The sequence below is a fragment of the Leopardus geoffroyi genome, chromosome E2 (assembly GCF_018350155.1).
Source record: "Leopardus geoffroyi isolate Oge1 chromosome E2, O.geoffroyi_Oge1_pat1.0, whole genome shotgun sequence".
NCBI classification, from domain to species: Eukaryota; Metazoa; Chordata; class Mammalia; order Carnivora; family Felidae; genus Leopardus; species Leopardus geoffroyi.
Window position 1 is genome coordinate 10742015 of NC_059335.1, and position 25365 is coordinate 10767379.

Here is a 25365-nt window from a genome sequence, read left to right on the forward strand (position 1 = left end):
CTGTGCTCTCGCCTCTGGGACAGGATGAGACAGAATAGCCTGATTTAAATAATGAAAGAGGGAGGCAGCTGTTAGAAACTTTGAACCTGTCGGGGCAATCACCTGGGTGGCTGTCCTCCTCCCTCGGGGGACCCTCACTGTCCACTATGACCTCTTGGCCCTGTCTCTGGGTGGGCCTGGGAGGCCCCACTGGCTGGCCCTGGGATATTCTGATGTTGAATTCTTCTTGCACTGTCATCAGCGAGGGCCACAGGGCAGAGCCCCAGGATCTAAGGACCCGGGAGCTGAGACCTGGGAGTCCCTGCTCTGTTCACCTTCGAGCCGGGGGCAGGGAGGGCGCGGCAAGGCTGGGGTGGCTCAGAGAGGTGAGGCCTCCCTGAGCCTGCACCAGATACCCCACGCTTGGGTGCGAGAGAAGACACACGCTCTGGGCTGAAGTCTTGTTGGGCAGAGAAGGTCAGGGACAGTGAGGTGACAGGTCACTGCCTGGGGTGGGGACTGCAGGATGGGATGCTGCCTGATTGATAAATCGTTGAATAAAGCCCATGAGATCTCTAAATTTTACTCAGTTGGATTTTATTTCCTTTTTTATTATTATTATTATTTTTTACTTTTTTTTGTTTTTGTTTTTGTTTTTGTTTTTATTTTTGGGACAGAGAGAGACAGAGCATGAATGGGGGAGGGCCAGAGAGAGCGGGAGACACAGAATCGGAAACAGGCTCCAGGCTCCGAGCCATCAGCCCAGAGCCTGACGCGGGGCTCGAACTCACGGACCGCGAGATTGTGACCTGGCTGAAGTCGGACGCTTAACCGACTGCGCCACCCAGGCGCCCCACCTTTTTTTTTTTTTTTTTTTTAAGGTTTTATTTATTTTGGAGAGAGCACAAGCGAGGGAGGGGCGGGGGGGGGGGGGACAGAAGATCTGAAGCGGGCTCTGTGCTGACAGCAGGGAACCAGATGTGGGGCTTGAACTCACAAATCTGGAGATCATGACCTGAGGCAAAGTCTGAGGCTCAACTGACTGAGCCACCCACGTGCCCCTGGATTTTGTTTCTTAACCCTTTTCTTCCTCCAGGGACAGGAGAGGATCAGACAAGCCCTCTTCCTGTTACGGGATCGAGGAACTAGGTCGGTATTACGAAAATTGGTCCTCCCACCCCCCGGAAAAAAGATAATGAATTCAGCATCTATCCTGCCTTTTACGCAAGAACTGGACCGCAGTGTAGACAATTAGCTGAGAAAGACAAGTATTTCTTTCTAGAAATAGTCCAAATAGGGACACCTGGGTGGCTCAGGCCGGTTAAGCGTCTGACCCTTGCTTTCGTCTCAGGTGGTGATCTCACGGTTCGTGGGGTTGAGCCCCACATCAGGCTCTGTGCTGACCGCACGGAGCCTGCTTGGGGTTCTCTCTCTGCCTCTGTCTCTGCCCCTCCCCTGCTCGCGTGCTCTTTCTTTCTCTCTCCAAATAAATAAATAGACTTAAAGAAAAATTAGTCCAACCAATAAAGGTAGAAAAAGGGGGCAGAGTTACATTATTACTATTTTGCGACTCTGAATGAATGAATAGATTTAAGCGGCAGCTCAGCCGCCCTCGTAGCAGCGTGGGCGGGGAGGGGGGGGCGGGGCAAGTGGATGGGATGCGCCTCCTGGTGGAAGTCCTGCGCACTACACGTGATGTGTCCCTCCCTTCCCCGGAAACAGGAGGAATCTCGCTCGGAGCGCAGGCCCTTGGCAGAGGCCGAGATTGTGCTCCAGACTGTGGAAAACCGCAGGACAAACAACCTTGTTCCTTCATCACGTAAACTGCCAGGAAACAAACAAAAAAGATGTAGGGGGAATCGACAGGCTAAAAGGCATTTAAGACACATACTAACCAATCACAGCGTCTGGACCTGATTTGGTGGTGGGGGGGGGGGGGTTTGTTTGTTTTTTGTTTCTTTTTACCTTTTTCAGTTTTGTCGAGATATAAATGACATCCAGCACCGTATAAACAAGTGTAAGGCATACAGCGTAATGATGTGACTTACATATATCGTGAAATGACGACCACGATAAGCTTAGTTAACATCTATCATGTCGGGGGTCCCTGGCCGGCTCAGTTGGAAGAGCACGTGACTCTTGATCTTGGGATCGTGAGTTCGAGCCCCACATTGGGTGTAGAGATTACTTAAATAAATAAAACTTTTTTTTTTAATGCTGTCATTTCATATAGATAGAAGAAAAAAATTTCTTTCTCGTGATGAGGAAATGTTTAGGATCCACTCTCTTGGCAACTTTCAAATATCCCACACGGCAGTCTAACTACATAGAAGTGTGGTCATGTCCTAGGTTATACTGCAGTACTCATCTGTCTTGTAACCAGAAATTTGAATCTTTTGATTACCTTCGTCCAACCTCTCCACCCTCCCCTCCCACCATCTGGACCTAATTTGGATTTTGACTTCACACTTGCAGACGGCCGTGGAGGGAGGCTTTAAGAAACACCAACCGGGGTGCTTGGGTGGCTCAGTCGGTTAAGCGTCCGACTTCGGCTCAGGTCATGATCTCGTGGTCTGTGAGTTTGAGCCCCGCGTCGGGCTCTGTACTGACAGCTCAGAGCCTGGAGCCCGTTTCGGATTCTGTGTCTCTGTCTCTCTCTGCCCCTCCCCAGCTCACACTCTGTCTCTCTTTCTCTCTCTCTCAAAATTAAATAAACATTAAAAACATTAAAAAAAAAAAAAAAAAAAAAAAGGGAAACACCAACCATGTCAGCACTTGATCCCGGACTTCCGGCCTCCAGAATCATGAGGAAGTCAGTTTCTGTCGTTTAAGCTCCTCTCAGCCTGTGGTACCTTGTTATGGCTGCCTTGGAAAATGGGTACAAAAGGACAAAAGGAAAAGAGAAAGGGGAACCAAGAACAGGGCCATGACTGGGGGAGGCAACAGCGTCTCCTGTGGAATGGGGTTGGCTTGAGACTCACTGAAATACCACAGGACACAGAGTCCCCTCAGCCCCCAGGAGACCCGTGGGACCCCCCCAGAGGGCAAGGCCCTGGGGAAGAGCAGGCTCTGGAGGGAGGCCTCTGTTCTGGATGCCAAAGGAGGGCATGACCTCCTTGTGCCTCAGTTTCCTTATCTGTACAAGAGGGATCACATGGTACCTACTTGTCAGGGCTGACGTGAGACTTAAGGATCAAGGAGAACACAGGTTTTTTAACGTTTATTTATTTTGAGAGAGAGAGAGACTGCAGGGGAGGGGCATCGAGAGAGGGAGAAAGAATCCCAAGGAGGCTCCACACTGTCAGCACAGAGCCCAACATGGGGCTTGATCCCACGAACCATGAGATCGTGACCTGAGCTAAAATCAAGAGTCGGACGCTTAACCGACTGAGCCACCCAGGTGCCCCAAGGGGTATAAGCCTTGAATGGCTCTTGGCACATAATCACTCACTAAACTTGCGTGATAATATCTCCTCTCCCTTGAGAAGAAGGAGAACGAGGTGGGGCGCAACGAAGCATGCTGCACAAAAACTCAACCAGAGACAAGACCCTCCCACAACTGTCAGGCACAAGGGCACGCTGGAAGTCACATTCTTTTTTTTTTTTTTTTTTTTTTTTTTAATGTTTCTTTATTTTTGAGAGACAGGGAGAGACAGAGCACAAGCAGGGGAGGAGCAGAGAGAGAGGGAGACACAGAGTCCTAAGCAGGCTCCAGGCTCTGAGCTGTCAGCACAGAGCCTGACATTGGGCTCAAACTCACAAACTGCAAGATCATGACCTGAGCCAAAGTCAGACACTCAACCAACCGAGCCACCCAGGCGCCCCTGGAAGTCACGTTCTTGACAATGGCCACCGTGGAGCCCCTGATGTAGGCCTGAGGAGGGAGCAGTGAACTAAGGGACGCCACACCCCCCTTGACTTCAGTTACCTCCTAGTGCCTAACGATACGCCCCAAACTCAGTGCTGCCGAACAACCACTGTGCTCGCTTCCCACCGAGTCACAGCCAAATGGTTCGTGAACTCGGGGTGGAGAAGGCTTTGGGCGGGGGCTCACTGGCCCCTTTGCCAAGAGCCATTGGCTCGAAGTCAAGTCTTCCCCAGAAGGAGTCTACCTCTCCTAACCTCTGTCCAGGTGTTTCCTGGCGAGGCTGGAGGTGGGCTGGGCTCCAGGCCTGGTCGTGTTTACCAAAGAAGAGGGTGAGGTCAGGGCACAAGAGGAAACCATGCTACCCAGGACAGGGTTGAGCTTGGTGTCTCTGAGACGGGAGGAGGCTGGCCGGCTTTCCGGGGCCCGGAACATGGTCTCACAGGGCAGCTGAGCGAGGCCCTGGGGTAGGAGGAGGAGGGAGATCGGGACAAGGTACGGAAGTGGGGGTGGGGGTGGGTCTTGGAGGCCGTGCTGGGGGCGGGGCCAGGGCTCTCGGACACTGGAGGCCGCTAATCTGACAGCAGTGAGGCTTTGGGGTCAGACAGCCCCGAGTCTCAATCCTGTCCCCGTACCTTCCGAAGGCGCCAAGATGCCGTTCGCAGGTAGTATGACCCACCTCCATTTTTGATGTCAGGTCCTGACGGCTTCAGGCCCCATACCCCTGGCTTCTGCTTCGCGCGGGCAGACGGACCTATGAGAGAGCCAATACTCTCCCTCTCTTGGCACCGGCAGGAAGTTCCAAGCGCTTAAACCCGTCCCACATCCAGGAACCCTCATCGGCCCCAAGTCCTAGCCCAAAGGAAGGCCAAAGCCCCCCACTTCAGTCATCTCACGTGAACTTCCCTCTGGACTGCTCACGAGCCCTGCCCTGTACCGTTGCTCTCTGTGTGCACGATCAACTCTATTTTGTACGGGTGTCATCTGTCCCACATCAATATAAACTCCCCGGGCAGGGGCTGTCCAGCCTCCAACAGGAGACACTAGGCACTCACATAAAAAGTTCCACCACCAGGGGCGCCGGAGTGGTTCAGTCAGGTAAGCCTCCGACTTCAGCTCTGGTCATGATCTCAAAGCTCGTGGGTTCGAGTCCTGCGTCGGGCTCTGTGCTGACAGCTCAGAGCCTGGAGCCTGCTTCGGATTCTATATCTCCCTCTCTCTCTGCTCCTCCCTTCTCTTGCACTCTGTCTCTCTCCCTCTCAAACAAAAATAAAAAACATTAAACATTAAAAAAAAAAGTTTCACAGGGGCGCCTGGGTGGCGCAGTCGGTTAAGCGTCCGACTTCAGCCAGGTCACGATCTCGCGGTCCGTGAGTTCGAGCCCCGCGTCGGGCTCTGGGCTGATGGCTCGGAGCCTGGAGCCTGTTTCCGATTCTGTGTCTCCCTCTCTCTCTGCTCCTCCCTTCTCTTGCACTCTGTCTCTCTCCCTCTCAAACAAAAATAAAAAACATTAAACATTAAAAAAAAAAAGTTTCACAACCAGCTGCCTTCTTGTCCCCCATCCCAGCCCTGGCCACTCTTGTCCAGGGATGAGTCAACCATCTGTACTGGTCCTAGAGCTCTATGGGGAAACAGACTAGGGCTGCCGTGGCCAACGCCACGTACCCAGTTGTCGGGACTCTGTCTCTTTCCCCCTCAGGATGCTCAGGGTCTCACAGGAAGTCAGAATATCTCCCACCCCCACCCTGGGTCCCAGGATACAGGAAAGACCCCAGCAAAGGGACCCACCGCAGGTCACAGACACAGTCTGGACTGACCTCCCGGCCCACCTCCATCAGTCCTTGGCCAGCTCCTCCAGAAAGGACAGGAAGGTCCTGACCTCAGCCCTTCCTGAGGGAGAGGCCCCGGGTGCCGTGTTCCCACACCTCTTGGGTACCGCTGGCAAATCTGTACCTTCTGGAATGTGCAACAGAAAAGGACATTTCCTTTCCTCCTGTCACCGGCTTCCTACTTCGCTCCAGGAGAAAATTCCTGCGTCTCCCTCCTGGCATCCTGAGGGCATTCTTTCCATCGTTGTTCAGAAGGCCCTCCCAGGTGAAAAGAAGGAAATACCTCCCCCCATCCACTTGTACAAGAATATCTGTAGCAGAGTTATTCATAATAGCCTCGAGCTGGGAACAACCTGAATGTCTATCAGCTGGTGAATGGGTGTGGTGTGGGTCTCAGCCTTTATCTGCTGGGAACGCCTGAAGGGCTCACCCGGGCGCCCGTGCCATTGTGGTGAGTCCCCACTGGCATTTCCCCAACCGCAGCCAGTGTGGTGGCTGGATCTGCCTTTGTGGGTTGTTTTGTTTTGTTTTTTTTTCATGTTTATTTACTTTTGAGAGAGAGAGAGGAGAAAGAGTGTGAGCGAGGGAGGGGCAGACAGAGAAGGAGACGGAGAATCTGAAGCAGGCTCTGAGCTGTCAGCACAAGGCCCAACGTGGGGCTTGAGCCCACAAACCGTGAGATCATGACCTGAGCTGAGGTCGGACACTCAACGAACTGCTGAGCCACCCCGGTGCCCCCACCCTTGTATTTCTTATTATGATCCCAGAACACGCGTCGGCAACAACCACCAGGGAACTGTGAATAAGACTGATCACGCACAAGTCATAGAGGGCACGCGGCATGCCCAGGGACACACGGCGAGGTCCCAGGTAGCGAGAGAGGGAAGATGCACACACCTGGGGCTCTGCTTCGACTAGGGGCCGAGGCTGCGGTGTCTAGGGTTTCACAGGTTCACTCTTTCTGGGTGAATTTAAAGCACAAGAGCAGGGGGCACTTGGGTGGCTCAGTCGGTTAAGCATCTGACTCTTGATTTCGGCTCCGGTCATGATCTCACAGTTCGTGAGTTTGAGCCCCGCGTCAAGGCTCTACACCGACAATCCAGAACCTGCTTGGGGTTCTGTCTCTCCCTCTCTCTCTGCCCCACCCCGGCTCGTGCGCACGCTCTCTCTCTCCCTCTCTCAAAATAAATAAAGCATGACATCAGGAGTTGCACTCGACCCGTCAATTATATAGGTTACCCCAGACTTTCTAAAGAGGAATTTCATGGGGAGGGGGGTGGCCTGGTTCCTTAGCCGGTTATTTTTTTCCCCTCTGCAATTCCATATTGCTAATTTCATTCTCCCACATAAAAACCATGGTTCCTCCCCGAACATCCACAGATGTTGTCATCCGCTCAGTTCTACCCACAAAACGATTATACCATAAAAAGATTTTGGTTTGGATAAGAGTCTGAATCACTGAATTTCTCATATGTCATCACGACGCAATTATTACCAGTGTGTTTTAAGCTTATCACCCTGTATTTTCCTTTTTTTATGTTTATTTACTTCTTTTGAAAGAGACAGAGAAAGGGAGAGAGAGAGAAGGAAAGAGTGTGAGCAGGGAAGGAGCAGAGAGAGAGGGAGACAGAGAATCCCAAGCAGATTCCGTGCTGCCAGTGCAGAGCCTGACTCGGGGCTCAAACTCACGAACCGAGATCACGACCTGAACCAAAACCCAGAGTTAGACACTTAACCGACGGAGCCACCGAGGCGCCCCAGGAACACAATACACTTTAAAATATTTACTGAGATATTCATGACCTTGTAACTGGGAAACGTTATGTGGTACATTACACTGAAAAAAGTGAGATGTTTTCATTTCTCTCTCTCCGTATACAGGTGTGGATTTTTTTTAAAAAAGCACTTAGTACGTTTGCAAGCACATTCTGCACCAGTGGTCATCGTGAAGCTGGGTGAGGGGAGTACGGAGCTCATGAGCTGACCAAATCATGGGGATCTGGATGGAGCAAGGAGGGTCAGCACTGCAAGTGTCTCCCCCACATCATCTCCTCCCCGGTCACCTCCACCCCTCGAGAATGAGAATCTTCTCTCCAACCCAATGAGTTGGAGAGTTGGGTCTCTCCAACCCAATGGGTCTCTCCAACCCAATGAGTTGGGTCTCACAAGCTCTGCAAGGTTGACCCTGCTATGATCTCATTCACGGCCCTGTGGGCCCAGAAATGCATCAACTGGGGCCATTTCAAGTCCTGTTCCAAGCCTGGAGACACCAGGACATTTCATCGTCCCGGGACATGCGTCTCAAGGCTTTGGTGGTGGCTTTGGAGGGAGTGTCCCTCTCCACCTCAGACATGATGGGGACAGCGCCCTCCCCTCCACCTGAGCCCAGGTTCAGAGTCCCTCCTCCACCCCCCGGCCCACAGGAAAACAGCAAGAGAACTGAGTGCCAATCCTTAGTCCCAGTGCTTGCCCTCGCCCATAATCCCCCCGCATCCGACCCAGAAGGGATGGTGTCAAAACCCTGATGTGAAATTGGAAACTGGTCATGAGGCTACATACGGGTGGATCTGAACCCAAAGGACATAGCATAAAAAAGAGAGGAAATTGGGAAGGTCACAGAAGTGGCAGGATAAAGGAGAGCCTAGAGAGACCCCAGGGGCCAAATGAAGACTTGATTCTGATTCTGCCATATTCCAAGTGTCCCCAGAGCCTGCCTCACCCCCGGCTGTGTCCACCCAGCACTTGATCTGCTAGCCTGAGAACTGGCCCCGTGTTTCCTGGGGCGGGGGGCCCCGTATGGCCACACTCCGAGTGCCCCACCTCCCACTTCTGATCTTCTCCAGCTCAGTTCGAGCAGAGCTGCGCCCAACCCCCTCCCGGAGAGAAGTTCTGGTGAGGGATGGTTTGAAATGGCGTCCAGATCCCCCTTTTCACTCTGGAATGAACCTCCTTCCCCTCTCCTTCCCTTCCTGATCCCAGGGTTTGTGGGATAATGCACTTTTCAAATTGTGAAAGACATTAGGGACCCTTGGGTGGCTCAGTCTGCTAAGCATCCGACTCATGATTTCAGTGCAGGTCATGATCCCAGGATCATGGGATCGAGCCCCGCGTGAGGCTTTGTGCTGACAGCACAGAACCTGCTGGGGTTCTCTCTCTGGCCTTCCCCCACATGCACACACTCTCTCTCAGAATAAATAAACTTAAAAAAGAATAAATTCGGGGCGCCTGGGTGGCGCAGTCGGTTAAGCGTCCGACTTCAGCCAGGTCACGATCTCGCGGTCCGTGAGTTCGAGCCCCGCGTCGGGCTCTGGGCTGATGGCTCAGAGCCTGGAGCCTGTTTCCGATTCTGTGTCTCCCTCTCTCTCTGCCCCTCCCCTGTTCATGCTCTGTCTCTCTCTGTCCCAAAAAATAAATAAACGTTGAAAAAAAAAATTTAAAAAAAAAAAAAAGAATAAATTCTGAGACCTTAAAATTATTTTCTATGTATTAATTTCATTTTTCAACACTTTTATATCAAAATTGGGACAGAAAAGGGAGGTGCTCTGGGTCACTGAGGTGGTGTCTCCCCAAACAGGGTGCAAATAGGTGCCTCCCTCCCGGGCTTTCTCAAAGGTTCCAGACCTTTGGCTCACTGACTGAGCCACCCAGGTGCACCTGAGATGACATTTAGTTCAAACATCCCAGCCTCCCATCCATCAACGTTGATTCAGGAGGGCCCTGAAGAGTCCTCTGAGGGGGAAGGTCAGAGTCTTATGGATTGTCCACTTTGACCCTGTCCTCTATGTTGTGTTACTAAGTCCAGATCTGTCAGTTTCCAGAATCCCATAATGCTGACATGTTTGGTTTATTCCAAAGAAATCATTTTGGAGGCAAATAAATTCTTCCCGTGTGAGCGTCCAAACTCCCACACCACTGCTTACTGGCCGTGGGGCCAAGGGGTGAGTCCAGCCCTGGGTTTGGGATTCCAGGAGAGGCGAATTTTTGCTCCCTGGGGGTGGCCGTTCCCGCCTGGTCCACGCTCGCGCAGCCCTGCCCCATCCCCGATGCCCGCCAGGGGGCGCAGCGGTCCGCTCCTCCTTCCTCCGGGCAAGCGGAGTCAGGAGGTACTCAGCACTGACCACTCCTCCTTCTCTATGGATGGTGGCCCAACCCCCTGTCCCACACCCTGGCGAGGTCGATGCAAGAACCCCAGGCTTTGTGATAAAGGTGGGATTTTACTCACTGAAACCAGGCGACCATGGTGAGTATCTTGAAATGCGTTCATACGTTGAAAAAGCAGGCATACCTCGCCACCTGTGAGAGCAGAGAAACGACCCAGGTCCACCATTTATGGCCTTCCCAAACTGTCAAGCTCCCCTGATGACAATCTAGGTACAATTGTAGGATGTATGGAGTCTCTTGCGTTTTGCATCGGGCCAGAAAAGGGCCTAAGGTCTTGAAAAATATGTCAGGGCAGTGTCCCCAGGGCCAGCCTGGGGATTGTACCTAATGATACTGTGTAGGGGTAAGGGTGAGGGGTCAGGGCCCTGGGGACTTCCCAGAGCACAATAATCTCTCAGGATTGTCCAGAATCATAGAAAGGGGACCAGTCACCCTACGCAGGAGAGAGTCAGGCTGAGCGTCTCCTGTCCCCAAACACAACTCCATGTTCCACACCCAACTCAACAACAGACCCCTCTCTCCAGGATCATTCAGGAAGCAGAATCCAGCAGTCAGCGGACACTGAAGAGGGGCAGAGAAAGTGAGCAGGAGAGAGACAGACAGAGATGGAGGGACAGACAGAATGTGGGCAGAGGAGTGGAAAAGAGAGACCTGAGAAGGAAGCTCTCCTCTCCCCCCCGCAATCGCCCCCTTTCGGGCCTGCTTCCTCTGGCAGCGGCATTCTCCAAACTGTGGGTCTCACCGCGTCGGTAGCGGGCTGTACAACCCCTTGAGTTAGTCTTGAATGATATGTTTTATAATCGAAATAGATTAGAAAATGGTTATTAGGTGCCTCACAGAATCGTATCAAATGCTGTTTACTGAAACTCCTCAGGGCCGTTGTAAACCTTGGCGGCCAAATGGTTCGATACTCAGTAATGGAGCGGGCTCCAGGCAAGAGCCCCGCTTTCAGACTGGGCTGCCCGTCTTGTTTCCCAGTTGAGGGCCCATCTCTCGAGGCCTGGATTCAATGCACTTCCTGGGGAGACGCAGGGCAGGCCTGGACGCCTCACCAACATCCAAAGTACAGTAGAGGCATGGAGACCAGCCAGGGTGATGGCGACAGCACAGACCACGGGGCATGGCTTGGAGAGGTCTCTGAGGAGGGACAGCCAAGCAAGGCCCCAGCCGCATGCTCCAGGGCCCAGAGCCTCATCTCTCAAAGGAGCTGAGTCACAAAAGGGCAGGAAGGTGGAGGGAGATCCAGACAAGACTGATTTGCCTATTTTTGATTTTTCATATTGTTAGAATAATACTGGGTGGCTCAGTCGGTTAAACATCCGACTCTTGATTTCGGCTCAGGTCATGATCTCACAGTTCGCGAGATCAAGCCTTACATTGGGCCCTGCGCTGACCGCGGGAGCCTGCTTGGGATTCTCTCTCTCCCTCTCTCTCTGCCCCTCCCCCAGGCTCTTTCTCAAAATAAATAAATGAACTTTAAAAAAATACGAATACAATACGTGGTCCTCTGCTTTGTCTGGCTTCTTTCACCTGTTTTCAAGAGGCATCCGGGTTGTTGTATGTATTGGTATCTTGTGTATGTTGTGAGGAACAAGATTTCATTATACGGATACATCGCATTCAGTTTATCCACCCGTCAACTGATGGACATTCGTGATATTTGCAACTTCTGACTCTTGGGAATCCTGCCACTGTGAACGAGTGATTGTCTGAACAACTACTTCAGTTCTTTTGGGTATCTACCCAGGAGCATAATTGCTGGTTCACACGGTAATTCTCTGCTTAATAACTTACTGAAGGACAGACAGTTTGGGGTGCAATTTCTCCAAACCCACTAAAACCTTTCCCCCAACTTAAAAAATCATCACCATTCTCGTGGGTGTGTAGTGACAGATAATTCCTAGTAGTTTTGATTTGCATTTCCCTAATAAAAATGACTTTGCGCATCTTTTCATGTGCGTGTTGGGGACATTTGGATATCTTCTTTGGAGAAATATTTATCCAAGCCCTTTGCCAATTTTTAAATTGTCTTGTCTGTCTTTTTGTAAGAGTTCTATATATATTCTGGATATGATATTCTCGATCACTGTCAGATTATGATTTGCAAATATTTTCTCCCATTCTGTGGGCTGTATTTTCACTCTTCTTGATAGAGAGAGGTCCAGTTTCATTATTCTGCCTGTAGATATCCATTTGACTCAGCACCACATGTTGAAAACTATTCTTTCCACATTGAATGGTCTTGGTGCTCTCATCAAAAATCAACTGGGGGCGCCTGGGTGGCTCAGTCAGTTGAGCATCCAACTCTTGATTTTGGCGCAGGTCATAATCTCCCAGTTGTGGGATCAAGCCCCCAAGTCAGGCTCTGCGCTGAGCATGGAGGCTGCTTGGGATTCTCTCTCCTTCTGTTCCCCTCCCATGCTTGCTTGCTCTCTCAACATAAACAAACAAACAAACATTAAAAAAATCAATTGGCCATAGGGGTACCTAGTTGGCACAAAGCATGCAACTCTTGATCTTGGGGTTGTGAGTTAGAGTCCCATGTTGGGTGTGATGATTACTTAAAAATAAAATCTTAAATCAACTGGCCATAGATATATGGATTTATTTCTAGAACCTCAATTACATTCCGTCGATCTGTATGTCTTCCCTTATGTCAGTACCATACTGTTTTGATTACTGTATCTTTATTTTTTTTTTAATTTTTTTTAACGTTTATTTACTTTTGAGACAGAGAGAAACAGAGCATAAATGGGGGAGGGTCAGAGAGAAGGAGACACAGAATCCGAAACAGGCTCCAGGCTCTGAGCCGCAGCACAGAGCCCGACGCGGGGCTCGAACTCACTGACCTCGAGATCATGACCCGAGCCGAAGTCGGCCGCTTAACCGACTGAGCCACCCAGGCACCCCGATTACTGTATCTTTATAGTAAGTTTAAAATCAGGATGTGTGGGGTTGTCTGGGTGGCTCAGTCAGTTAAGCATCTGACTCAGTTGGTTAAGTGTCTGACTTTGGCTCAGGTCATGATCTCTCAGTCCGTGAGTTCGAGCCCGACGGAGCCTGGAGCCTGCTTCAGATTTTGTCTCCCTCTCTCTGCCCCTCCACCACTCACGCTATGTCTCTGTCTCTCTCTCTCTCAAAAATAAACATTAAAAACAACTTTTTTTTTTTTAAATAAGTAAAATCAGGATGTTTGAATCTTCCAACTTCGTTCTTCTTTTTCAAGATTCTTTTCGCTATTCAGGGCCCCTTGAAATTCCATATGAATTTGAGAATGAGCTTTTACATTTCTGGAAAAAGAAGAAGGAGGAGGAGATGGAAAGGAAGAGAAAGAGGAAGAGGAAGAGGGAGAAGGAGAAGGAGAAGGAGAAGGAGAAGGAGAAGGAGAAGGAGAAGGAGAAGGAGAAGGAGAAGGAGAAGGAGAAGGAGAAGGAAGGAGGAGGAGGAGGAGGGGAAAAGGCCATTGGGATTTTGCTAGGGATTGAATAGAATCTATAGATTGCTTTGGGAGGCAATAAGCTTAACAATGTAAATGAAACTGATTTTGGGGGTGAGGATGGGACCTTGCTATGGAAGGAGATGAGGACAGGGAAAGGAAGAGGCTGGGGTAGAAGATGAGGTTTGCTTGGGAGTGGCTGTGACTGGAGATGGGGTTCTGTCCTCTGTCCCCTGGAGGCTGCATTGAGATAGTCACATCTCTGGGGTTGCCATTGCTTCAGTCGATGGTCAAGCAGCAGATTCCGCAGGTCCCTTTATCTCTAGAGAATGAATGGTGACGGCAGATATCCAGTCCTCTTCCCTGGCCCCCCAGGGGCATTGCTCGGCTCTGGAGCTGGGGCAGATGTCAGACAGGATAGCTGTCACTTTGGAACTTGATGTCAGATTCTTTAAGAGCCAGGAGAGGACAGATGACCCCTTCATTCCCCTAAATGCCTCCAGTAATAAGGCCACTTGAGCAAAAAGGAAGGTGTGGCATATACTTCGGAGCCATCCCCAGTCTCCCAAGTTGAAATAGTGAATAATGCCTTATCGATGTGACCCTGCAAATCCTTTTCCAGGTTCTTCTGTATGTGACTACCTGCCCTGCCTGTCCACTCTCTGACCTCACACTCCCAGCCCAAGGACCAGAGTGTAGTAACCGCAGCTGATATTATTCAGGTGCAAGAGACTGTGACAGGCAGTGACATTTTCTTTCCAGATTTGGAAATTCTTATTTGAATGAGTCGGCAAAATGGGAAATTTGCCAGGTTTCTGGGGGTCACTCGTGAAGCCAAGACAGGGACTCAAATGCCACAGGGATACCATGTCAACTTCCATATCAGCTTTTTAGTCATTTATTCGAGGACACACAACTTGTACATTGCAGGCACTGATCTTAGGTTCAGGATCTGAGAGTCAGTGTGGAGGCTGACCCCACAAAACTCACTGTTCTCATTAGGCTCAGAGGGGAGAGAGACTGGGAGAGATGGAAGGGCCCAGGAGAGGAGAGAGAATATAAATGAGAGAACGGGAAGAAGTTGTGCTGGGCACTAGGTGAGTGATCAATGGCTTTGGAGTTGATTGATGTGCTATCAGTGTCATTATCCTACTTGTTTCATTGATGTGCTGGATGAAAAAGCCCACAACCATCACTAGACCCTCAGGTAGACCATGGCCTCATTAGAATGAAGACAACAGGATGGATAAATGTTTTCACTCATCTCCTTCATGGAAATGAATCAGCTTTGTGCCTGACTATGCTTGATCTGAGAGACAGGGGAGTAGCTCTTCCTCAGTGAGAAGCCACTTGGGACCAGAGCACGGAGCCACTTCCCTTAGGGAGGCTGACAGTGCATTTTATTGCCTATTTTTCTTTTCATTTTCTTTTGAGACTGAGTGTAAGCTGCCCAGTGATGTACGACCTATTTTCCCTAGTGGACACAGGCCAGTGGTTAGTAAAATCAGGAAGAGAAGTCTCTGAGCCCAAGATCAACTCCCTCGGTCCTGGCAGGGCCCCCATGCTGTTGGTGGCCTGAATTTCCGGCCCCCAGCACAGGGCTGGGTCTGATGTGTATGGGGTGAAGGTGCTGGGGAGTGGGGAGTTGTGAGGGAGGCTATCCAGGAGAGAGGTCCTGAGACCACCCCCAGGGCATGAAATCCCACAGGACCCACATGAGCAACAGCATTACAGGCAGGGCAGAGAGGCTGCCTGGGGTGGGACAGGCTCGAGCTTCAGGCTGATTTCTGACCAATTCACAGAAAGCCATTATGTCAAGACAGACATGTGGAGTTAGATACACCCTGAACACAGGGCTTTCATCATGCATCCATCCATACATCCATCCATCCATCCATCTATCCATTCCATATTCCTCAGGCACCTGCTCTGTCACCAACCCTATGGTAATCAGTGCTAAAGACACAGTGGTGACTTAGTCCCAGGACCTATCCTTCTGGTACTTATGTCCAATGGGGAACATAAATCATCCCAGACAATAGTGACTCACAGTGAGTAGGGCTGGAACAGAGGGTCAAGGGCATCACGATGGCTTCCTGGAGGAAGGGACATCAGAGCTATGACTCTAAGAATGAGCGAGAACTGACTGTTTCAAGGAGGCTCAGCCCTGGGAGGGCAGAGGGTGGGGCCAGTCACCTCGTGGGCCTCTGAGAGGATTCTGGACTTAACCTCATGGGGTCCTATGCAGAAATGAAAGTGGTGAGATTTGAGTCTGTGGAAGATCCCAGCATTTGTCTCCTGTGAGGGGGGTGCTCAGAGGGTTAAGATCGGAGGCAGGAGGCCAAGGAGGAGGCTTCTGAAGCAGTCACTGTGGAGTAACCAGAGTCCTAAATTTAGGCTGCTCCCTCCAAGGGGTGGGGGATGGCACGCTGTCCTGCCAGTACATTCTCCCCCGCTCTTCAGGCCTCTCCTCTCCTCAGCGAGCCGCAAGGTAGAGAAGTGTTCTCCAAACTGTGGATCATGACACTTGCCCAGGATGTAAGACCAACAAGTTTGTCACAATGGGTGCTTTAAACATTAAGTTCTTGACTTGGATTCAGGTCATGATCTTGTAGTTCATGGGTTCGAGCCCCGGCACCAGGCTCTGAGCTGGCAGCAAGGAGCCTGCTTGGGAGTCAGTCTCTCTCTCCTCCTTCTCCTCCTCCTCCTCCTCCTCTCTGTTTCTGTCCCTCCCCCGCTTGTTCTCTCTCTCCCTCTGTCTTTCTCTCTGCCTCTGAATAAACTTTAAAAAAATTGAAAAATAAAAAATGGATTCAGCTCCGCCATCCTTAGTCCCAGGTGTTTCCTGGGGAGGCTGAAGGTAGGCTCCACTCACCTGGAGTCTTCATGCCCCTCCCCTTTGAGCAGCACTGCCTCCTGTGTTGCAATGTGAGATGAGTAGGTTCCCCAGGTGTGGGTAACGGTGTCTATCGAAGTCTCTGTATAAGGCCCCAGACCCAGCTCTTCTGCTGCCCTGCCATCGACTGCCCTGGAGCTGCATCGAGAACCATGGTGCCCAGGACCTTTGGTAAGGGCACTCCAGCCCCAAGCTTCTGTGACATCACACCCCTAATGCACCTCTGAACCTCAGACCTGATGCTCTCCTGCCCACCCATCCTTGGCTTCCTACTTGGTAATCACCCCCAGGTTATCTCTGACTCCATCGGTCCTAACCTGCAAAAATATTAGACTCAGCTCTTCCCCTGGCCCTCCCTGCCACCCTGAGTCAACATCCACCCTGAGCTGTTCCCAACAGCGAAAGGAGGTCAGTGACGTCACGTTGTGCACCCTGGTGGCGACCAGAAGGCTCCTCTCTCTCGCATTATTCGCGTTCCCCTTCTGTTTCTCAGCTGCTGTCTGGATTTCTGAACTCCTGAGCTCAGGCTCAGAGGGAATCGCAGGTGAGAGCAGGCGCAGTGAGAAGGGAAGAAGGGATGATACTATGCATGGAGGTAGGGGCTCCAGAGGTCCCAGACTAACCCTTGGAATCCAATCCAGCTCTGAGTCTCCCAGATCCTGGACTGTGGATGTCACAGCTGGTGCTCAGGTGTAGAGACCCCTGTTACCCCATGGAGCAGTGCTGTGGTGAGGGGGCCTGACTCGGGGGTTCCAGGTGAACCTGCTGACTTTGCTTCCAGCACTGTTTTCCCAAGTCCTTGAGCTCTCAGAACAGGCTGCTGGGAGGTTGAAGGTCCCAGGCATGAGGCTCGATTGCACCAGGATCTGTGCCCATGTGAGGGGTCTATTCACATTCAGGCTCAGGGAGGAAGGAGAAGTGGATGGAGTTTTGTCATCTATGGTCCATTCGGATGAGCAATGCCTGCTGTGTTCATAACACTTCCTTTTGGGTAACTACGTGTCTCCAGCATCTCCTTCTGTGTACTTCCTGCCCCTCCCCCCTTCTCCTTCCCCTCTCTTCTCCTCTCGCTCAAGTTGAATGAAGAGTAGCCCAACCACCTTCCAGAATTGCTTTTTATCCAAGCCACCCTAGGAATCAAGCGAGAGCCCACCCCATACCCATTTAGCTGCTCATTCGCTCTCATGCCCACCCCTGACCACCACCAATGTGCATTCTGTCTCCATGGATTTTCCTACTAGTTTAGATATTTCGTTTAAATGGAATCAATCAGGGGCGCCTGGGTGGTTCAGTCGGTTGAGCATCCGACTCTTGGTTTCAGCTCAGGTCATGATCTCATGGTTTGTGGGTTCGAGCCCCACATCGGGCTCTGCATAGACAGTGCAGAGCCTGCTTGGGGTTTCTCTCTCCCCCTCTCTCTCTCTGCCCCTCCCCAGCTTGATCTGTGTCTCAAAAAATAAATAAACATAAAAATTAAAGGGAATCAATCATACCATACATGACTTTTTATGTTACTTTCATCTTCCCGTTTGCATAATATTTTTGAGGCTTATTGACACTGTAGAATTTACCAGTACTAATTCCTTTTTTAAAAAGTGTATTTATTTTGAGGGGGGGGGGGTTGGGGAGGGGCAGAGAGTGAGGGAGAGAGACAGAATCCCAAGCAGGCTCTTTGCACTTAGCACTCAGAGCCTGACACGGGGCTTGAACTCATGAACCATGAGATCATGACCTGGGCAGAGATCAAGAATCAGATGTTTAACCAACTGAGCCATCCAGGTGCCCCTACTTCATTCCTTTTTATAGCTGAAAAATATTCCACCCTGTCTATATACCACAATTTGTTTATCCATGCATCTTTTAATGGGCATTTGGGCTGTTCCCATCTTTTGGACACTGGGAATAGTACTGTTATGAACATGTGTATATGTGTATTTGAGTACCTGTTCTCACGTCTTCAGGGTATATACCTAGGAGTAGAATTTCTGGGTCAAATGGTAATTCTATGTTTAGCTCTTTGAGGAGCTGTCAAACTGTTTTCCACGGTTGCTAAACCATTTTATATTCCTATCAGCAATGTACGAGGGTTCAGATTTCTCCACCTCCTTCCCTATCCTTGTGATTTTCCACTTTTCTTTTTATTACAGCCACGCTCGTGGATGTGAAGAGATAGCCTATAGTTTTAATTTGCATTCCCTTAATGAACAGTGATGAGCATCTCTTCATGTGCTGACTGGCTGTCTGTATGTCCTTTTGGAAAAGTGGATACTTTTTCCACTTTTAAACTGGGGTGTCTTTTATTATTGAGCTGTAGGAGTTTTTCAACAAGTTCTGGATACTTACCTCTTATCATATATGTGATTTACAAATACTTCCTCCCATTACGTGATTGTCTTTTCACTTCCTTGATATTTTTGTGTGCAGCACACAGGTTTTCATTTTGATAAATTCTGTTTTTTTTCTTGGTCTCTTGTGCTTTTGATGTCATAGCCAAGAAAACATGGCCTAAACCCCAGGTCATTAAGATTTACTCCACTGTTTTCTGCTAATGATTTTATGGTGTTAGCTCTTATATTTAGGTCTATGATCAACGTGAAGTTAATCTTTGTGTATGGTATGGGAGAGATCCTTCTTTCTCTCCTTCTCCACATCCTTCTTATTCTCTTTTGCACACAGACACCCAGTTTTCCCAGCACCATTTGTTGAAAAGATTATTCTTTTCCCTAGTTCATTGTCATAGCACTTTTGTTGAAATTTAATTGACCGTAATTACACTGGTTTATTTCTCGACTGTCGATTTGGCCCATTGATCTACATGTGAGTCCCTTAGGTCAATACCACACGGCATTAACTAGTACAGCTTTGGAGTAAGCTTTGAAATGATGGCGCATCAGTTCAACAACTTTGTTCTTTGCTTTGGCTACTCTGGGTCCCTTGCATTTCAGTATGAATCTTAGGATCAGCTTGCTCATTTCTGCAAAGAAACCAGCTAGCATTTTGACAGGAATGGCGTTGAACTTATAGGTCAATTTGGGAGCACTGACATCTTACCAGTATTACATTTTTCAACTCATGTACATTTATGGAGCTCGATTTATTTACACGTTCTTGAAATTCTTTCAACAGCTGTATTGTTTTCAGTGTGCCCGTTCTGCCCTCCCCTTGTTAAATTTATTAACAAGCATTTTATTATTGTTGGTACTATTGTAAGTAGAATTTTTTTTTAATTTTTAATGTTTATTTATTTTTGAGAGAGAGACAGAGTGTGAGCAGGGGAGGGGCAGAGAGAGAGGGGGAGACAGAATCCGAAGCAGGCTCCAGGCTCCGAGTTGTCAGCACAGAGCCTGACACTGGGCTCAAACTCATAGACCATGAGATCATGACCTGGGCTGAAGTCGGATGCTTAACCGATTGAGCCACCCAGGTGCCCCCGTAAGTAGAATTATTTTCTTAATTTCAATTTCAGATGGCTCTTTGCTAGTGTGTACAGTGGGCTTTTATATGTTGGCCTTGCATCTTGCAACCTTGCTTAATTCATCTGTTAGTTCTGTAGTGGCCTGAGTAGCTTCCTTAAGCATTGTTAATGTACTAGATGATCGTGGTACTTGAAAACAGAAATCAAATCCAATTTGAATGTTTTTTCTCTTTCTTGCCGAATTTCTCTGGCTTGAACTTCTAGTGCAATGTTAAATCGAGTGGTGAGGGTGAATGTACTTGTCCTGTTCCAGACGTTGGGAAGAGGTGCATGCAGTCTTTTGCCATTAGGTACAGTAAGCTGTGGGTTTTCCTGTAGATCAGGTTGAGGAAGATCTCTGGATTCCCAATTTGTTCTTTGTTGTTGTTACTATTTTAATCACAAAAGAGTATAAATTTTGTCAAATGCCTTTTCTGTATCATTTGAGATAATCATGTTTCCCTCTGCCCATATTCTACTAATAAGGTTTATTACATTGAATGATTGTCATATGTTGAACCAACCTTGCATTCCTGGGATAAATCCCACTTGGTCATGGTGTAGAATCCTTTATATAAGCTGTTGGATTTTCTTTGTTAGTATTTTTTCTTGAGAATTTCTTAATTTATATTCATAAGAGATGTTGGTCTATAGGTTTCTTTTCTTGTGATGTCTTTGGTTTTGATAGTAGGGTAATATTAGCCTCATAAACTGAGTTGGGAAGTTCTGTTGTTTTATTTTTTGAAATTTATGGGGCACCTGAATGGCTCAGTCGGTTAAGTGTCTGACTTCAGCTCAGGTCATGATCTCATGGCTCGTGAGTTTGAGCCCCATGTCGGGCTCGGTACTGACAGCTCAGAGCCTGGAGCCTGCTTCGAATTCTGTGTCTCCCTCTCTCTCTGCCCCTCCCCTGCTCATGCTCTCTCTGTCTCAAAAAAGCAAAAAAATAAAAAAACAACCCAACATTATTTTTCGAAGTTTATGAATGATTGGCATTAATTTAAGGATGGTTTTTTTCTACAGTTTTGTCGACTCTGTTAATCTTTTCAAAGAACACACTTTTAATTTTATTGATTTTCTGTGTTGTTTTTTCTATTCTCCATTTCATTTACTTTCCTTGGTATCATCACTGTTTCCTTGGTTCTGCTCCCCTGGGTTTGTTTGCTCTTATTTTTCCAGTCAGAAGATGAATTATTGCTTTGAGATCTTTCTTCTCTTATCAAATAGGCATTACGTCTATAAGTTCTCTGCCATCACTGCTGTAAGCTGTATGCCATATGTTTTGATACATGGTGTTTTCGTTTTCATTTGTCTCAAACCATTTTTGGATTTCCTTTGTGACTTTAGATTTCCTTGACCCACTGGTTATTTTACTTAGGAACTGGCTCTTATATTGCTGCATATTTGTGAGCCTCCCAAATTTCCTTCTGTTATTTACTGCTCCTTGAATTCCACTGTGGTCAGAGAACGTACTTGGTATGGTTTCAATCCTTTTATATTATTGAGGCTTTTCCTATGGCTTAGAATATGGTAGAGCTTATAGAATGTTACACGTGTACTTGAAAGAATGTGTATTTTGCTATTTTGAAGTGTTCTACAGATGTTTGTTAGGTTTAATTGGCTTCTAGTGCTTTTACAAGTATCCTATATTCTTTTTTTTTTTTTTTAAGAGAAAAAGAGCAGGAGTTGGGGAGAGGGGCAGAGGGAGAAAGAGACAGAGAGAGAGAGGGAGAGAGAGCACGACAGAATCTCAAGCAGGCTCCATGTTCAGCTCAGAGGCCCATGCAGGGCTCGATCCCATGACCCTGGGATCATGACCTGAGCTGAAATCAAGAGTCGGACACTCAACAGACTGAACCACCCAGGTACCCCCAAGTATTCTATACTCTTGATGACCATCTATCTGCTGTTTTGTTCTATTATTGAAAATGGGGTGTTGAAGTCTCCAGCTATTGTTGGATTATCTATCTTTTTTTGTTTGTTTGTTTAGAACTCAAAACCTTTATTTGCACTGTAAAAGGGAAGAAAAGTGATTGGTAACCGCGTGTGTGATGCAACAGAATTAGTTCTCACCATAGAGAGCAACACATCAGCACTCTAACCACCTACTCTTATAGCTCTGATTTCACAAGAGCATACATACCCAAACATATTTCCCCACACGTGCATGACTAATACTCGCTAAGTTCCAGTGACAATAACTGTATTACACCTAGGTCACTTGGTAAAGAACTGAACTATCATGCCAATATTTTTAAACATAAAAAAAAAAAAAAAAAGCCCAGAAGGCAGAAAAATCCCAAGGGAAAAAAGTATTGGGGATTTTAAATTTTTTAAGTGAAATTTGTTTAAAAATTTTTTATGTTTATTTACTCTCTCAATAGAGACAAAGAGACAGAGCGTGAATAGGGGAGGAGCAGAGAAAAGGGAGACACAGAAGCTGAAGCAGGCTCCAGGTTCTGAGCCGTCATCACAGAGCCCGATGTGGGGCTCGAACTCACAAACCGCGAGATCGTGACCTGAGCTGAAGTCAGACTCCCAACCGACTGAGTCACCCAGGTGCCCCAGGCGCCCCAATTTTTAAAATGAAATTTAAAGGGACTAAGGGCATGACAAAAAGCCACTGGTATTACTTTACCAATTCAATAGATGCATTTCAGAAATGACTATTATCATAAAGGGGTTTCAGATCTTTCCCTGAATTTTTATAAGCAGACCACATCTAGTAAAGGTCCCACCTCCCCAGTTTTGCTTTACTCCCTAAACTGATTTTGGCCAGTAGTTTCCCCTCTAGTACTGGGTCATCTCAGAAGTACCTTAGGGCCACCTCGGTGGCTCAGATGGTTAAGTGTCCGACCCCTGGCTTAGGCTCAGGCCATGATCTCACAGTTCATGAGTTCGAGCCCTGCATGGGACTCTGCACTGACAGCACAGAGACTACCTGGGATTCTCTCTCTCCCTCTCTCTCTGCCCCTCTGCCCCCTCTGAAAATAAATAAGTAAACATTTTTTTAAAAAGCACATTAGACAAACAAGCTGACAGGTGGGGCCCATCGGGAGTGTCCAGATCCAAAGACCTCAGTTTACCCTAAGCTTCCCTCTACCTGGGCTGCACACTCAAGTGCCACCTCACATACCATCCGTTACTTACCGTTAACATTATTATGATCTGCCCTTGAGCCATATGCTCTTTGGATCCTCACAACGATCCATGGGGGGAGAAATCCGCAAACTGTCACTTTCCTCTGGTTCCCTTCCTCGAGTTCATGGAGCCTGCGCCCTTCTGCTAGATCACGTGATAACCGTGAGCATGGTCCCAAATAGCTCTCCAGAGAGTAAATAAAGTGGTTTGGGACAGAGTTGCTTGAAAGTTCTAAGGATAAGGTACCTGGGAGATACAGAAATGGCAGGTGTTTTGTAGAGGAGGAAACTTGAAACAAATGGAGAAGCCATCCTCTCTGCATCCTCACTAATGCTGGGGCCACCACACGGAGGAAACCGCACTCACTATCTGATATGCGGTAGCCCAGGAGGTGGGGGCTCAGGTTATGGAGGAACAGGACACTTTCCATCTGCAAGTCGTAGAAGATGGACCCAGACCTTTGCCTCCTGTTTTATCCATATGATCTCATGGTTACCTGCCTCTGTGTGCTTTCAAAGCAAGGACAGCTGTGGAATGCGTGAACTTGGTAAAGCACTAACCCGGTCACGTGATTGCATTTATAAACACCCTTCCGGTCGCCTCCGTTCTTTCCCATTTCCTGCATCTCTCCAACTCCATCCCTAGTCGTGGGGGGGGGGGGGGGGGGCAGAAGTCGCAATACAGGTAAGGGGAGCTCCAAGTCCAAGACCCTTTCAAGCCCAGCCGTATCCCCAAAGCAGCCCTGCACCCAAATTCTCTCCTTGTCAATCTTACCCCAGCTTCCTTCCTCTTCCTTTCCATCCTCTGGATATCTTTAACACCTGCCCCACCCCCTCTCCCACCTGGGAAACTCCACTGCATTCTTAGAATCCTAAGCTATGGCATCCCACGTTTTTCCTGCATTCACTCTCCCCTTTAAAGGGTCCAGACTGCTCGGACCCAGCTGTCTAGACTCTTACATACATCAGGAACTAGCCCTTAGGCAGAGGTGGCCCTAAACCCAAGCCTGTAGAGCAAATCTGGAGCCAAGCCTTCCCCATACTGGCCTGCCCTCCCTGAGGCCAGTCAACCCAGTGGCCGCACTCCAGCCCCACCCTCAACCTCCTTTCCCTCTCCTCCAGCTCCTGTGTGTGTATTAGTCTTTCTTCTCCTCCAGCACTCAAAGACTGTCACAGGTGAGTACCAGGATGGGGAAGAATGAAGAGGGACGAGGCTCCCCTTGGGAAGTGGGGTCACGGTTCACAGAGGGCTCCTGACTGGGGGAGTTAGTGCCGGGACCTCCTTGGGCTCACACCAGCAATCTCTGCCCAGATGCCCCCATGGGCCCAGGGCTGTGGCTATGTCAGCAGGCGCCCAGGTGTGGGGACAAGATCTACAACCCTTTGGAGCAGTGCTGTAATGATGACACCATCCTGCCCCTGAATCGGACCAACCTCTGTGGCCCTAATTGCACCTTCTGGCCCTGCTTTGAGCTCTGCTGTCCTGAGTCCTTTGACCCCAAGAAGTATGTTGTGAAGTTGAAGGTTCTGGGTGTGAAGTCTCGATGCTATTCCTCCCCCATCTCCGGGGACTGTGCCAGGTAAGGACCTTGCCCCTGGCTGAGGAAAAAAGGGTAGGGATGAGGAGAAAGGAGGAAGGGAGTGTGGGTGTCTAGGCCATTCCTTTTGAGGACACCCTGCTCACTTAATCTCCAGCAGTGACTCAAATCTTATCATTCATCCCCTTGTCTGTGCTTCATAATTTATTGGTTCCTCCTTCTTTGCAGCAGAAAGATGTTTTCTCATTTGGAAAGATATTGAAGAAAATAAATTTCCACTAAGGCAGCTTGGAAAGGAAGGCTGGGGCAGGCATCAGCATCTGTGCAATGAAGAGCCTGGGATTTCCACCTTGGAGAGACCTTAGCTGACTGCCACTTGGTTTTCCCAGTGTGCTCCATTTTAACGTCTGCCCATTATCTCTGTCATTGCTCCCTTGTCCTTGGGTCCCTCTGTCCTGATTCACCACCCTTGCTGATACGTGTTAATCAATCACCTCACGGAGGTGCCCGTGTACCATAGGCACCCGTGATTCTTTGGTTGCCCTATGAAACCCCTTTTGCTATTAAATATCCATGGGATTCTGTTGCAAAAATAATGTGCTCTTCAGACTCGTAACTTCTCTGGAGAAGATTTCCCAGCATGTATCAGACTTGCTTGTACTTCTGTATGGCCTCCTAACTTAAGAGATAGGACAGATGCCAGTAGGCCTCTTGGGCAACTCCTAGCTGCCAAGTTCATTATGCTTCAAGTTGCTAATGGCATGTGGGAAAGAGTCTTCATTCTTGCAAGAGCAGAGTAGAAGGATCTAGTAAGGCTCATAGGCTTCACCCTTCGAGATAACGCCCAAGAGAGATTACTACATTGTTCTGTGTCCAGCCCTTGGGAAAGAGGATTTCTGGTTGCCTTAAGTTACCTGAAGGAGTAACAGAAGTGTCATCAAAATGGTGAAATGGAAGTTTTCTACCATCTGCCCCTCAAAGAGTATTGATTTTGACGATCACCTACCATTCAAGAGTTTAGCTCAGCCACTCCACGGTGTTGGTGCCTCAAAATCCTTTTTATTTGG

The 25365-nt window shown here is 48.8% G+C and overlaps 1 protein-coding gene and 1 long non-coding RNA gene across 3 annotated transcripts in view; one reads left to right on the forward strand and one right to left on the reverse strand.

Annotated features, from left to right (window-relative positions):
* The window catches only part of LOC123578161, a 30185-nt gene that overhangs the window by 3651 nt on the left and 1169 nt on the right, over window positions 1-25365 (reverse strand). Inside the window, exons 2-3 of one of the 2 annotated variants that reach the window (XR_006702253.1) lie at window positions 22771-23007; window positions 9896-9966 (exon numbers count right to left, since the gene is read on the reverse strand). This is a non-coding gene — a long non-coding RNA (uncharacterized LOC123578161). Of the gene's footprint in view, window positions 1-9895; window positions 9967-19789; window positions 20011-22770; window positions 23008-25365 lie in introns of those variants that run through there. The other variant, XR_006702252.1, reaches the window with a different exon arrangement.
* LOC123578159 (insulin growth factor-like family member 3) lies at window positions 16041-24894 on the forward strand. The gene is made up of 4 exons (XM_045440814.1): window positions 16041-16337; window positions 23883-23936; window positions 24073-24340; window positions 24527-24894. Exons 1-4 carry the CDS (start codon window positions 16319-16321, stop codon window positions 24558-24560), a joined length of 375 nt encoding a protein of 124 aa, XP_045296770.1. The 5' UTR covers window positions 16041-16318; the 3' UTR covers window positions 24561-24894.